Source organism: Uloborus diversus, chromosome 1, assembly GCF_026930045.1.
Source record: "Uloborus diversus isolate 005 chromosome 1, Udiv.v.3.1, whole genome shotgun sequence".
NCBI lineage: Eukaryota > Metazoa > Arthropoda > Arachnida > Araneae > Uloboridae > Uloborus > Uloborus diversus.
Genome location: NC_072731.1, coordinates 200,739,829 through 200,755,410, shown reverse-complemented (window position 1 = coordinate 200,755,410; position 15,582 = coordinate 200,739,829). Strand labels below are relative to the sequence as shown.

Sequence of the window (15,582 nt, the reverse complement as noted above, 5' to 3'; positions counted from 1 at the left end):
TATTTATAGTTTCTTTCAACAGTTTACTATTACATGAAGTGCTTATATAAGTTTTCCTTTTATAGCTACATAAAATAGAGTCATACATCATTCTACCCAAAGTCATAACCTTGCAGTTCGTTGTATAGTGATAGACAATTTTTAATATTAGTATCATAACAACAGTTTGAGTGATTTCTTTTAACATTTCTCGCAACTGTTGCCATAGTATGAAAACCAAATTTTAATTTACTCAGCTGACAATATTAAATTTTTAGCATATGAGGTATATTAGTTTGATTTCCGTTACAAAGCACTTATTGAGCCTAAAAATTCAATGTAAAACAATTGTATTACACTTCATAAACACAAGAGAAAGGATACAAGCTGGATCTTCAACATTTTGTTCAGTCATATCAATAAAAGGATGAATGCTCAACAACTCAGGAACTAAAGGTAACGTTAAGTAAGGGTGTCTTTCGCCTAGTTTTTGCAGACATCTATGATCAAGTAGAAATATTGAAACTACATGCATGCATTTAAGCAAACAAATATTTGCCAAGTCATTTAAAATAACCATTTGGCCAGTCTAATAAACAAGAGCATGCATTCTGCTGTGGGCAGGTAAACTGCAGAACCTGCAAATTTTTTTTTTTTTGCATTTTTGTCATCTATTGTACATAAACTTAACTATGCAAGCTTGCTTATTTGGTTTCCGCTGAAAATAAAGCATGAAAAACATCAAATTCCAACATTTCTCTATTTTTAGTACGAAATCCAAAACGCCTTTCTTCAAACATCTCAAAACCTCATTTCTGCACATTCTTTGCTTTACCTTCCCACAGCAGCATTAGTTTTGGTAATTAATTGTGCCAAAATGGTAAAAGTTATTAATTTAAAAAAAAACATGGTTAAAAACTTTGAATTCATTATTATTTTTTTTAATTCACTGAAGCGATTTTGCTTTTATAAATTACACTGAACTCAAAAATCAAATAAAAGAACAGTAGCTTAGAGACAAAAATTTGAAATTATACATAACAATGCAACAACTTTGTTTCGATTAAGTTACAAAAACTAATGTAGACAAATAAAATGAAAACTAAATTTCAATAATAAACATTTCTGCTTTAGTTATAAATCGCTTGCCTAAAACTGTAATAAGAATAAAAGATTAAAATTGTAAAAGTAAGTCGGTGAAATCAGCATATAAAATTATAATAAGAAAAAATAACACATCAATTAAATGCAAAAGAAAAAGAAAGAACGAAAAGATAGAAATACTATCCACCTATTTGCTTAAATCAGCATCAGTAAATAAAAATGACATAAATAAAAAGTTTATGGTAATGAAATAAAAAACTATAACTACATTGACAGACATTAGTATCATAATCTGAAGTAAAACCTTCTTAATTTTGTGATTTAACAAGTGAAAAAAATTTGCTAAAGTAATATCTTCCTCAAAACATAAAAGGTAAATAAATAAATAAATATGATTAAGGAAAAATAAATAAAATAAAATCTACAATGAAAAATAAATAAACATTGATGAACATTTTTTTTGTCTAAAAGCATGTGACATGACACTTGTGACCAACTTAGTGTTAAAATCTGTTGATAAACTAATCAAGAAAAAAGAATGTCAACGAAACAAAAGCTATTGACTATTCTTACTTTATATGAGACAGAGTTTACATTTTCTCAGCAAGAATTTTAGAAGCAATAAATGAGCATCAGTTTGAGAAATTTTAGTTTTAATTTTTAGTTTTTCAAGAAATGCCACTATTTTTTGAAACCTTTCCAAAAATTGGTGAATTGCAGTAGAAGTTCCAAACAAAAATTTATTTAACAACCATTTGTTCATTCTAAAGGTCTCAAATTTGAGATGTATGCGTCTGTCAAATTTTATGGTGTGATAATTTCATCTGAACATGGTGCACACACACAGGAGAATATTTATTTCTTGCAAAAATACTGACATGTAAAATTATAATTATGTATTTACTCACAAACATAAAGTAATGCAAATATGTAATTATCAAAATTAGATTATTCAATCAACACTTTAATTAATAGCACAGAAAGAAATTTAAAAAAAAAAGAAAAGATTTGCTTTTAAAATATTTTTAAAAGAGAAGGTAACTAAAGTTTTCAAAAAATATTTGGCACTAAAATATTTAGAAATTTTTTTTCAAATCGATTTTTGAATTTAGAAGAAATGAGGGGAAGGCAACAAGTCAAAAACATATTTAAAAAAAAAATCAAAGCAATTTCAATCATGTATTAACAGTACATTAAAAAAAATATATCAAACTAAAAAGTAACATAATTGGTAAGCAATATTAAACTAGAGAAAGAAAATGAGGAAAAATGAATAGTAAACTTGTTTTATGAAAAAAAATGAAATAAAGATTCATACTTCCAAATAGAGCGCTTGTCTTGAGGATAGCGCATCAAGTTTTTCAAAAGGCTGTCAACACAAAATTTTAAACACTCTTTTGTTGTCAGGCGACAAGCTGCCAGCATAGCATGCAAGGCTTCTCTTAAATCCATTGAAAAATCCTAGAGATGTACAAAGAATATGAATTAGAAATGGAACTTAGACGATACGTTTTTAGTAGTATTAAACATGCCTGCACTTCAAAATATATTCTAACAATTAAAGCACATAACAGGGGATAAAACTGCTGAGAAGGTCAAAAATACTGATTTTACTGACCAAAATTTGTAAAATACTGACCAAACACTGACTAACTCTAGCAAATAAGCAATATTACACTTTGTAAGATTGACACTTGTTTTACAAGGCCTAATTTGTAATGTAAACATAATTTGGTAAAATTTTGAGTAAAAGTTGTCAGTATAGTTTGCAAAATTAGTATTGATGAGCAGAGACTAACCAAAAAATTTATATATTGTATGTGGCCGCCTGCGACCCGGGCTTTGTTGGAACAGCAGACTCACATTTATATGTATGTCTTGCTCAGCTGATGCCTTAACTTCCTTGGACGTATATCGCACACGTATAACACTGCAATATTTGCAAAAACTACTTTTTGAGAAAAATCAATTTAAATAGAATGCGCCTTAGCTTAAATTCTTATAGTAACACACTGACCCATCTCAAAAACAAAGTTAATTTTTTTTTAAACGTTTGTGGCTGTCTTGCATTTTAATAGGACTAATAAAAATGAACCAGGGACATGAATACAACGCAAAATGGATTTTTTTGCGTTGCAAGCAATTTTTTACTTGTGACGGCGTTGTATTAGGTGTGTTATATATACACAGTAAAACTCCTCTAAAGAGGACACTAAATGGACAAACATTTTTGTGGGTAACAGAGGAGTGTCCGCAGGAGAAGGGTTTTACATTATTCATTTTTTACTCTCAACCTAAATATCTTTATACTATATAATTTAATGTCTCCATAACTTTTTAACTGACTAGTTTTTAAAAATATATATATTGTAATAATCAACGCTATTTTATCAGGTTACGTTACATCAAATTGTATTTCTAAACCTTAATAGATGCACCAGCAACTGCAAACTTTCGGATTCATCATTGCCACAAAACTGCTCACTCTGACATATTCTGTTTTGAATTCAACACGATGAAAGCAGCTTGCTATTGTTTCAGTTATAATCCCCCTCCAAACGTACTTTACACAGCTGATTACACCAAAAACATCATTAGTTTTGAGCAATTTGCAACTAGTCTTAGCGTCTTTCGTCTTGTTGATCAAATGCGTTAAATCTAGCATATTTTTCTAGCATTAAATTTCAGTCTCCATAAGTGGAAATTGAGTCGCATTGATCCATAACAGGCCCAGCTCTTGGGGTAGGCGACCGCCTAGGGTGGCAGATTTTAGGGGCGGCAAATTTTGAAATTGAAATATTTTTAAGAGTATAAATATCTGTTTCAGTGCTATAAGATTCAATGTTTCAATGCTAAAAAAAATTTTTAATAATAATAATTTAGAGTGTGTACCAGTGCTTGGATATGTAAAGCATAGTTCGGAATTTAACTAGAAATTCAATTCACTTTTAGAGGCGGCAAATTGTGCAATTTAAAAATCATTTGAATATATTAAAATCTGTTTCAGCGCCATAAGATGCACTACTGTAATATTAAAAATACAATTTGAAGCGTGTACCAGTGCTTGGATGTGCAAAACCCAGTTTGGAATTTAACTAGAAACTCCCCAATTGTGTGAGCACTTTACAATAATTTTTATTTTAGTTTATTATTATTATTCAATGGGGGAGGCACTTGTCAATATCGCCTAGGGCGACAGAACTACTAGAGTTGGCCCTGTCTATCAAGAAAACAACATGCCTCTTTCCCCTGCAAACATTTTATCCAAAATCAGAAGCCTATCAGACATAATACTGGTTCACTGATTGTCATCCTTTCACATTCTTTAATTTGAATGCCAGTCAACTGGTAAATGATTTAAATTCAGACCTTTAAAGCACTGAAGTCTGGTTGGATGACAAAAGGTTTTCATTTCGTGCTATCTATGGTGCTCATAAACATTTCTTTCGAAAATTTCTCACCAGAGCAGCTTTCTGTCCGCTAAGACAGAGTTTTATCCTGCCAAACTCTATAAAACAAGTGTGCTATAGAGATATTCATCAACTTTATAAATGTAACAAACTTTCCAATGTTTAATTATTTTGTTCGAAATTTATTTTTTTATTCCTACAGTCAGTTGCCCACAAAAAAAGAAAGATCCATGTAAATAGCTTCCAAAATAATGTCCATGTCGTATTTGAGGGTGTTCGTAGTAGAGAGGTTTCTAATATATTAGGCTCGATGCCTTTATGCCGGGGAATTAAAACCTGTCTGGATAAGAGGGGTGTCCGTTATGAGGGATTTTACTGTACTCATTTCTAAAATACTATCATTTGCATTACGCTACTACCAGTAAAATTATTCCCAGCTATGGTATGCAATATTTTATATTTTCATTTTATTCTCTTAATTCTTATTTTATGTAAGTAAACAGCTTTTTGACAGCAAAACTCTTGCACTTATTCTCCTCCCTCCTTCTAATACATTGCATGACTATGCTCATCCATGTAAAAAAAAGGTGGCACTGGGACTTAACTTTAAATACTTTAAGGATAAGGCAACCCATAAAAAAATTAATAAGTCACGAATCAAAGTCTTTATTTAAACCTTCATAATTAAAGAAAGGGGAAAGCTTTAATAAAATAAAAATAAAAAGCAGAGTTATTTACCTCTAAAACCACTAAAATTGTTTTTAACTGATCCTCTCTGAGCATGATATGAAGACTGATTTCTTGCAAACAATGGATTGCTTTCAAGCATACTTCCTCAGTTTCATCATTAAACATATCAACAAGAAAATCTAATGAGATGGTTGCGAATGATGGAAAATGAGTGGCAAGTTTGCAAAACGAATCAAGGGTTGCAGTTCGAACTTCTATAATAAGAAAAAAGGTTTAAGTAATACATTTTAGATAATATTACCAAAAAATATAAGCTGCATATTTATAGGGCAATTTTTTCATGTACAATATCAAAACTTTCTTTTAATGTAAATGTTTTGGAAGAAAATGTATTACATTTTGAGCAATTTTAAAATATTTTGCAATTTTTTAAAAAATTTTATAACTTAGCCCTAACATGAAAATTAATGAAAAAAAAAAAAAGATAAAACTAAATGCTACTGCAAAATGTGTGAACATAATGACCTTGTAATTCATCTTCAAAGCCATGAACAAAGGCTCCACAAGCACCAGAACTCATTAAGCTAACATTATCATCTTCCACTTCTTCCTTGGGAGCTTCAGTCTGCAGCTTTTTGCCAGTCGACCATTCAGAATCATTTTCTTTATGACCTTCATAGCCAGACTTCTTTTTCTAGAAGGTAATAAAATCCAAATTAACATGCACTATATCAGCGGTTCCCATGGGCGCCCATATGCAAAATTGTAAGGGGGGGGCTCAGATATTTTCACCATGGTTTAGCAGGATATTTTCCCCACGGAAATTGATTTCTGGACAGATTAGAGTCATTAAAATTTGACATTTTTAATAACTTATTCATTAACTGCTGGAGAAAAAATGTTTTTACATTTTTGCAAAGGAAAAAGTACTAAAAACAAGGAAGTTCTGATTTCAAAGGGGGGCTCAAGCCCCCCTTTTCTCCCCTATATGGGCGCCCTTGGCGGTTCCCAACCTTTCCCCCTATGTGAACCCCTTCGAAACTCCGAAAGAAGTTGGCGAATCCCTTGGGTACTAGGTAATAAGTAACAAAAAAAAAAAAAAAAATGCACGCACACACACACACACACACACATAAACAATAAAATTTGGGAGATTTTTTTCAGTTTTATGCTGCTCCATAGTTTATAACAAGAGGGAAAACATAATTACAAAATATAGAATTGCAAATATTGCTACGAACTAAAATGATCACTAAAAAATGAATGCAAAACAAATTCACCAAAAAATAAACACAGCGCTTGGTCTTTGTTGAGCTTCAATAAGCTTTTTAAAAAATTTGAAAATGTGATATTTGTGGAACAAAGAGGCCAAAGTTTGGCAGAAATTTTTCTGACACAAGGGTACATTCATCTCGATTATCATTAAATCAGCAGTCAAATAAAGAATGATCTTTAAAATACCTTTCAGGGAACCGTCTCAGATTAAGTAAATGAACTTTTTTCTTACAGTAAAATGAGAAAGATCTGTAGGTTTAAGTCTTCTTGAAAAGGACTACGAGCCTAGCTGTTTGATAAAGATATATTGCGTGCATTAATCATTTGATTGCTGAAGAATTTTTTTGCAATTATGCTATAAGTGTGGAGTAAAATGCGCTTATTGAAAAATAATTAAAAAATTTTCAGAAGTTTTTTTTATAAGGATTTTAATCTCTATAATAGATTTTTGCATTTTTCCTTTACAAAGGGGGGGGGGGGGGGTTTATAAAATTGAGGAAAGTCATCACATTTAGGGAGGGACATGGGCACCCCTAGCTACATCATATGCATAAGATCTGAATTACAAAACATCTTGATAAGCAAATATTCCAGCAATTTATTCGAACAATAATAGCTAGAGCAGAGTACCCATTTGGGGGGGGGGGGGGTCCTTGAAGTTGATTATATCACTGAAGTTAGAGATTTTTTAATAAGGGATTTTAATCTCTTAAGTAGGGAGTCTTGTTTTTTTGTGGGGGGGGGGGATGTTCGGTAAAATTGAAAATGAGGGGGGGGGCATTGCAATTATTGGGGATTGGCAGCACTAGCATTATTATCTATACATTAAGATCTGCAACAGAGAAAAGCCTATGGAAATCTTGAAAAATATACCAGCAATTTATTCTAACAATAGCTAAAGCTGGGGTGCCCATTTTAAGGGGTGAGGGGGAGAGCATGAGGCTGGCTATACCGCTGAAATTATCAGAGAAGTTTTTTAAGAAGGATTTTAGACTTTTCGATAAGGGCGCCCGTTTTTTTGGGTGGGGGGGGGGGGGAGATTCTTGGTAAAATTGAGGGGTGCCGTCACACTTGGGAGGAAGGGCTTCCCTTACTATATTATTTGTACATCGAGTTCTGCAATAGAGAAAAGTCATCTGTCACTTTGAAAAGTAAATACAGTTGGCTCTCTGTTTAACGACTTTCAAGGGACCACAAAAAATCGTCCTTAAATAGAATGCTTTTAACATTATAGTGGATCATCTGGGACCGTGAAAAGCCGTTGTTAAATAGAGAAAGTCGTCAAACAGAGAGCCAACTGTATTAAAGTAGTTTATCCCAATAATAATTGCTAAAGCAGGGATATGCCCATGGGGAGGGGAGGGGGATGAAGGAGACTGAAAACTGAAATTATCAGACATGTTATTTCAAAATGATTTTATTGTCTTTAACAGAGGATCCTGGTTTTTTTTTTGGGGGGGGGGGGGGCAACGCACTTGGGAAGAATTGGCACCCCTAGCTATAAAAATCATCGGAAACCTGGATCAGTAAATATTTCAGTAATTTATTCTCATAATAATAGCTAAATTAGAGATGACCAGGCGGGGGGGGGGGGGGGGTAATGAGACTGCCTTTACCATTGAAATATTTTATGATGTTATTTTAAACAGATTTTAATGTCTTTTATGAGAGGTTGTGTTTATTTTCAGGGGGGGGGGAGGTTATTAAAATTGTGGGGGTCATTTTTTGGTGGGGTGGAACTTGGACCTATATCTATGCATGTCAAGATCTGCAATTGATAAAAGCCCTCGGACATCTTGATATATAACATATATATATAAGTAGCACTCCAGTTATTTTTTCTAATAATATTCGTTACAGCGACCCTCCCCTCGCTCATGTGGTGAGGGTGGTCACAGCACCGACCAAATTGTTGAAATTTTTACAAATGGTGTTTGAAAAATTTCAAGTCTCAATGAAACAGTCGGTGAATTGCATTTTTAGGGGGGGGGGGGCGGTACCGTGTGTACTTTTGAGTATACACGGGGGGTAACCCCCATATTTAAATCTGCACATTAATTTTTTTTCCTTTACATAATTTGCAAAAACCATACAAGCTGGAGAAATGCAAGTTCATTTTCGGTTTTCTACGAAACTTGCTGTTTTCCAAAAAAACGAATATCCCAATATATGCTACCCTAATTCCGCAACCTATGTTTGATAAGTCATATCTATCGGATCTTGAGCGAAAAAGATATAACTCCGCTAGTTCCGATACCATTTCAAAAGAAAACGCAATCGGTATTCTCTTGAAAGCAAACTCGCAATCATCAAAGTCGAAAGATTTGCTTTACTTCTTGATCTCCGTAAATAACCTACAATGTTGGAAGTTCTCAGATGTGCGGAATTATTCATTTAATTGAAGGAATTCCGTTCCTTGGATTCTATCTAAATTTCTGAATGCAACAAGTGAATTCTCTTACAGCAACCCTGGTTTCAAGGTTTCAATTTGGCATGGTGCTGCATTCTAGGACAGGTTTCTAGCGCCAAAACGGGCGAGATACAATTTTTTTGTTCTGCAAAGCATGAAAAATTCGAAAATTTTGCTCGTAATCAGAAAAATGGAAAAATACATGAAAATCCGTAAAACTTCTGGGAAATCTGAAAGAGTTGGCAGGTATGATCCACTCGTTAAGCAGAAGGAATTATGAATAAATATGTATTTTTAAGTCATTATTTCAATTAGTTCTTAGGTAAGTCAGTCCAACGATACATCAGACAGATTGAAATCTGAATATCGTTATTGCGGTAATAAATATATATCAATATATTTAGGTATATTGCTCAGCCCTAGTGACCAATATGCAACAGTGCGCCTACTATTAGCACAGTCATAACAATATCGAGTAATCTGAGTGAGTTCATTTTTATCTGACTGATAATCAAGAAAGTAACAATATGTTTTTGACTTAATATGTCGCGATTTCACTTCAAGTTTTATAATATTAGGTGTGATTGTGACATAATTGAGTTTAATCGTTTCATTTTCATTCATCATCTCGGCTAAATATGATACAGCTTGAGACATTTGATTTCGACATATATTTTCAGTCTCATACCCCATATTTGGCAAAAATTAAAACCTGCCGAAATATTGAGTCATCTGTTCATTGATGAAAAATTCAACGTTGTTGTGAACGAAGACAGTGATGAAGACTAACCTTACTTAAAAAATCTTCATAAATTATTATATCAACTGCCAGTTAGTTAACATAATTATGTTAAACAGTGTCTAAATTATAATAAAGTTATTTTGATGCTCAAAATTTTTGTCCTTATTGGATCAAGGCTGAAGAATTATTCCCCAATAGCATGGACAAATTATAAAACCGTATTATGTACAATTTAGCATTAAATAATATTTATTAAAAAGGTCTATAATAATTTTTTTCACATTCCTAATAACTTCATGAAGGATATGTCTTAGTTTTTTTATGGTTTTCTTTCTGTTTTTTCCTTGGCAAGATAGTATTTTCGAAATTAAAAAAAAAATCTTTTCATTTTCTTTTTTACTGAGCAGACGATTTTTACCGACTCAGTTCAAATGATTTTTTTTGGCAATAAAAAATATTTAAACTTCTTTAAACGCAAAATTATGGAAAAAAAATCACTTTTTTAAATTTTCTTCACATTGTTCCACCACTTCAAAAAATTCGAAAAAATTTCTGAGTGTAGAATGTGGTGCAAAAGATATTTTCTGATAAAATTTAGTGAGTAACACTTTTCAGAAAAGCATTGAAAAAAAAAATTTAAGTTTTATTTCCGTCGCCAAAAATCGGCTTTTTGTTTAAAAATTATGACTATAAATTTTTTTTATGTGTTTCATTCCTAAGAATAAGGGAAAAAATTACCATTCATTAATTTCGAATTTTACTATGAAAAAAAATAAATAAAAACCAAGTTTTTTTAAAAAAAACTTGAATGTGGTTTGAGATTAAGAGCTGAAAATTTGGCTAAATTAATTTTATTCAACACCAAAATGATCCCCCAAGTGCGAGTCCAAAAGGCAGATTTAACATAGAAACTCGGTTATGGCTTTCCTTCTTGGTTGGCATTTTACAAATAATTTTTTTTTCTTTGAAGCCTTTGATCAGCTGTGATAACACCCTCCATTATTTCTTCTTAGTCCTCATTACTATTATCGGAAGTAAGAAGTTAATGAGTTAAGGAATCTGTGATGTGATGAGATGATACATGCGTCTCCAATTTCAAGAAAAGTGTCGCCAGCTCTGGTGCTTGATTGTCGTGAAGGAAGATTGGACGACGATCAACGGAGACCCCTCTCAGGACAATAAGACAGAAGAAAAGGAATACCAGAGTGGCTTCAAACAGCTGTAAAACAAATTTATCTTGGGAAAAAAAAGAAATCTAAAAAAAAAAGTTTGAGTGAGTCTTGTAGAAGAAAAATTATTTTGAACTGTTTGTAGATAAACATATCATGGAGATTTCCTGGAATTCGGTAATGTAAAATCTGGAATATTTTAGCATTATCAGTATAGCTTTTTCAGGAACCACGGAAAATGATATTGGAAGGGAGATAACATATAAAACGAACAGCATAAAATCGGAGTTACACTGTATAACAGAAAAGAGCAGATTCCACTCACTTTACAATACTAAAATAAAATATTGAACAATACTGAAAATTATTATATTTACCCTTAATGTTGACATTAACTTTTTGTCAAGAGTTTGATTGAGGAATTCCAAGCTCACATCTGTAAAGCCTCCCTATAAATCAGAGTAAATAAATTCTTATTGCTAAGAAAAAAAATTACTTTTATGAATAACAAACTAATTCTGTTGGTGAATGTCTTTAGAAACAGTCAAACATTTATGTAACAAAATACAAACAATTAAAGATAGAATTTAAACGAGCAAACCAAAAGTGAAGCAGCAAGCACTCGAACATTTGTAGATGGATCAGTAATCATTTTACAGATTCGAGCAAATGCATCATCAGCCAATCTAATTTGCTCTTCAGGGCTTATGGAAACCAACCTTTTTTCCAAAATGAAAATAGAGAACTATTAATATTTTTTGCATTAACAAATTAACAATAGTAATAAGACAAAAAATATTTAGATTCATAAATAGAATGTTTTAAAAAGAAACTTCAGATTTAAATTACATTTACAGAATGTAATTTAAAATAAAATACTTGCTTACTTCCAAGGTCCTTTTATTTTGACATAAAGTAATATCATTTGTAGAATATTTGAAGGCAAAAAATACACTTGATGAATTGAAATTAAAGGTTTCCTAATGTGATTTTCGTAACAATTTGAAGCAGCCAAATAAATCCCACATCTTCTCCAGGGTCATCATTAAAAGGGGAGGGGGGTTTCAATTGAAACCCCCTTACTTTCAGAATGTCATTTAGTTACATGTAAGTTGCCATAATTTTTGCTGTTTTTCGTCATTTAGTATTTTATTATTATAATTTATATTGAGTACAGTCGATTCCCGCTACAACGCAATCTGACTTACGCGAAATAGCTATAACGGGAGTTTTTCAGGAGCAACGAATTATAGCGCTAAAGCGAATTTCTCGCTCTCAACACGAAAATATTTCGAAAGGAATAAGCTTTGGCTTTGTTATTGACTTCGGGAATGTACTTTCATCCTTTCAGCATCACTGACTGTGCAAGTTCCCACACGCTGCACTATAAACATAGTTCTATTTAGTGTGTATCTATCACCACTCATCATTTTTTATTTATTTATTCTAAATATGAAAGGTAATGAAATATTGTGGCACCTAGGCACGCTCTTTCATCTAAAGTTTGAAGATGGAAACAAAAAGTGTGACAATTAAATTTGTGACAATTTAAGAAAAGGTTAAGATTCTTGATACACTTGTACAACTGGAAAGTGGGTCGAAGGTAGCACGACAATTAGGTTTGAGTGAATCTTTCATATGTATAATAAAAAGTAAAGAGAAGGCGATCCGTGTAAGTCCAGACCTTAGTTTTAATGTGAAGCTTGCAGAGTAGTGGTCAAGCAAAATGCAAATAATATGAAATTAGAATCTGCTCTTGTATTGTAGAATATATGGAGATCCTGAAAGAGGGGTGTTATCATAGATGTAAATGTTATAAAAGTAAATGCGAAGCTACTGTATTTAAAAATATATTAGAATGACGATCAGATTGCGCAGCATAAATCATCATCTTCAATCTTTCAGTTATAAATGTAACTTATTGTATCTACTGTAAAGCACTCTTACAGTACAGTGCTTTATTATTACTACATACTGTACGTATCCTACTGTTTTATATTTATGTCTCTCTCTCTCTCTCTCTCTCTCGCATTGATCATTGATATCGTAACAGTATTTTATGCTGAATAATGCAGCTTTTTCAAAAATACGGAAAAATCAATTCTTTATGTAAAAAACAGTAATATATAGTTAAAAAATTGTCAAAAACAGTTTAAAAGGTGTTTAAAAATGTCTAAAACGATTCGGTATGTTAATAAAAAAATGATATACAAAATTCAATTCCACAATTTCAACTTACGCGAGGAGTCTTGGAACACATCCCTCGCGTAAGTTGGGATCTGACTGTACATATTGTTGGCTATTGAAAGAAAAGTCATCAATTCCCATGCAAATTCGTTCTTGCACGTCGGCTGGGTGCGGGCTGACGCGATTGATGTCATCGCCAATTGGCAATCTGCACGTGCCGAGTCGACGTGCATAAGACACGTGCATTGAGATGGAAGGATGTGGTGTTTGGAATGAGTGTGCGGTGACTATCAGATTGATAGATGAGATCGTTTTTGTTTTTAAGCGATTCTGTTTTTATTTTATTATCTTGTAAATAGTTATGATTGTTCAAATAAAGGACGAGTTTTTTAAAATCAGATTTTTGTTTCAAGAACAACTGCTACATGGGTTTAGAACATCGGGAAAGTTCAGGAAAAGAATTTTTTTCCAACACATATCTTTTGCTCTCCCCTACTCCCTCAGGAAAAATTCAAATGAAGGGCCTGCTCCCTCCTACATCTTTTGGTGTTTAAATTGCTTTAACTGATTATATTTTCTGGTGAGTTTATTTTATTTTATATTTATTAATATTTAACTTAAAATATTTTTTAATAGGGGGTGGGAAAAAGCATAAAATTGTATATGTTTTGCCTCCACCCCTCTTTAATAGAAGGGTTTAAAAAGACTAGGAGAAGGTATTACAGTTACATGCATGATAAATAAGTGAGATTTTACTATGTGTTAAAATTTTTCTTTTACTGTTTAAATGCCTATTCCAGAGTTTTTCCGAATTTTGGCCAGATTTAGGGATGCTGCACTTCATAATATACAGGTCTTAAGCAAAGGGATTTTATAAACAAATAGGAACTGATTACTGTGTACAAAACAAAACAGAAGCTAAACTGCCAAAAAATGGTAGTCAATAAAACATATCAATTAGCAAAATGTTTTAAAACACAACATAAAAAAATATTCCTCATTTCTAATTGCCTATTTATTAAATGTACAAAAAACTTGTGTTTTAACTCATTAGACTCTAGTATGTATATCTAATTTCAGCATAAATGTTTGAATAAGTTATTCAAAACTTATTATTTAATTCACAGATATATTGGTTGATTATTATCATAGGAAGAAAAATTGAATTTTGTTTGTTATTAGTAAGTCGCAAAAAATGGCTTTTATTAGAAACCTAAAATCTAAAACATTCTGAAGAGAATCACTGTATTTCTGCCGCTTCCATAATTTTAAAGTTCAACTGTGCAAATAATTTCACAACATGAATAACAAATCTTTTGCATTTGTGTTTCAAATGTTTACAAGCTGTAGAAAAACAAGGCAAATGCATGCATAATGTGAAAAGTACCAGAATATTTTATAAGGCAGAAAGATAATTTTGAATGTGAAACAATGTGTGATGATATTTAAACATTTGTATCAAGATACATAACTTACTTTTCAAAATGTAAATGACTGATAACATCAATAAGTTTAAGTGCTGCCATTCTGACACATTCATAATCATCAGTGAGTGCTTCACAAACTATTTCATAAAGAGCAGATTCAAGTTTCAAACCTCTTTCATGAAGGTGAAACTGAAAAAAAAGGGGGGAGAAAGAAAATTATATCAGTTTTAATAATACATCTTTTCTAGTAATTATTTTTAAATGCATGCAATTGTACAGCCAGGGCCGGATTTAGGGGAGGGCAGGTAAGGCTACTGCCGCGGGGCCTCCACAACAAAGGGGCCCCCACAGGGTGGCGACAGGAACTGTGAAAAAAATTTCCCTGACTTTTCCCTGATTAACTTCACCAAATTTCCCTGATTTACGTTACCAATGATAATAGTTTTCTTTCTTTGCTCTACTTGAAATCCATTGTATGTTTGGTTAAAATGCAGTATTTTGAACTTTTAAGTTGTGTAAAGTTGTTGAACTAAAGATATATTTTAAAAAGATGCTACATTTTTAATAAAATGGTTAAAAAATACATATTGAGTCAATTTTTTTTAGGGGGGGGGGGAGGGGAATAAAAACCTACAAAACAGTATATTAAATTTTTTGTACATGGAAAGATTATAGAAAATTAAAAAAAAGAATACTTTACTTCCAGAAACCACTTAGCATAAGAATTTTAAGAAACTATTAAAATTACTCTTAAAAACATATGTGTATTTATGATAGAACTAAAAAAGAATTGAAATTATTTTGAAATTAATTTTCAAACAGCATAATAATTGTTGCAAGAGTAACAAGTAATAGTGAAAGAATAGAAGTAATGTAGTTATTCTTAAATAACTAATTGACATATTTATGCAAAACAGATGAAACCATTTGACATCCATTCATAGGGAGCTTTTCTCTAATCAAGAACATAGGTTTTAATGAATGAATACAGCATTTTAACAATAAAAAAAAATAAAGATATTCACTTAAGTACACAAGTTAACTCTATTTCAAATGATTTCAGTATGTAACAAAAAAAAAAATCTTAGATTGCTTTTGCAACAAACAACTTTGAAATGCAAGAAAAAAAAAAGAAAAAAAAAAAAAAAGAAATTAGAAGAATACAACTTGGTTATAAAATTAAAGCATC

The 15,582-nt window shown here is 31.7% G+C and overlaps 1 protein-coding gene across 1 annotated transcript in view; it reads right to left on the bottom strand.

Annotated features, from left to right (window-relative positions):
- The window catches only part of LOC129234126 (integrator complex subunit 4-like), a 61,329-nt gene that overhangs the window by 20,898 nt on the left and 24,849 nt on the right, over positions 1-15,582 (bottom strand). Inside the window, exons 5-11 of the mRNA XM_054868019.1 lie at positions 14,443-14,582; positions 11,381-11,498; positions 11,157-11,228; positions 5,709-5,877; positions 5,232-5,437; positions 2,402-2,544; positions 364-479 (exon numbers count right to left, since the gene is read on the bottom strand). Of these exons, the coding sequence (XP_054723994.1) occupies positions 364-479; positions 2,402-2,544; positions 5,232-5,437; positions 5,709-5,877; positions 11,157-11,228; positions 11,381-11,498; positions 14,443-14,582 (964 nt within the window). The remainder of the gene's footprint in view (positions 1-363; positions 480-2,401; positions 2,545-5,231; positions 5,438-5,708; positions 5,878-11,156; positions 11,229-11,380; positions 11,499-14,442; positions 14,583-15,582) is intronic.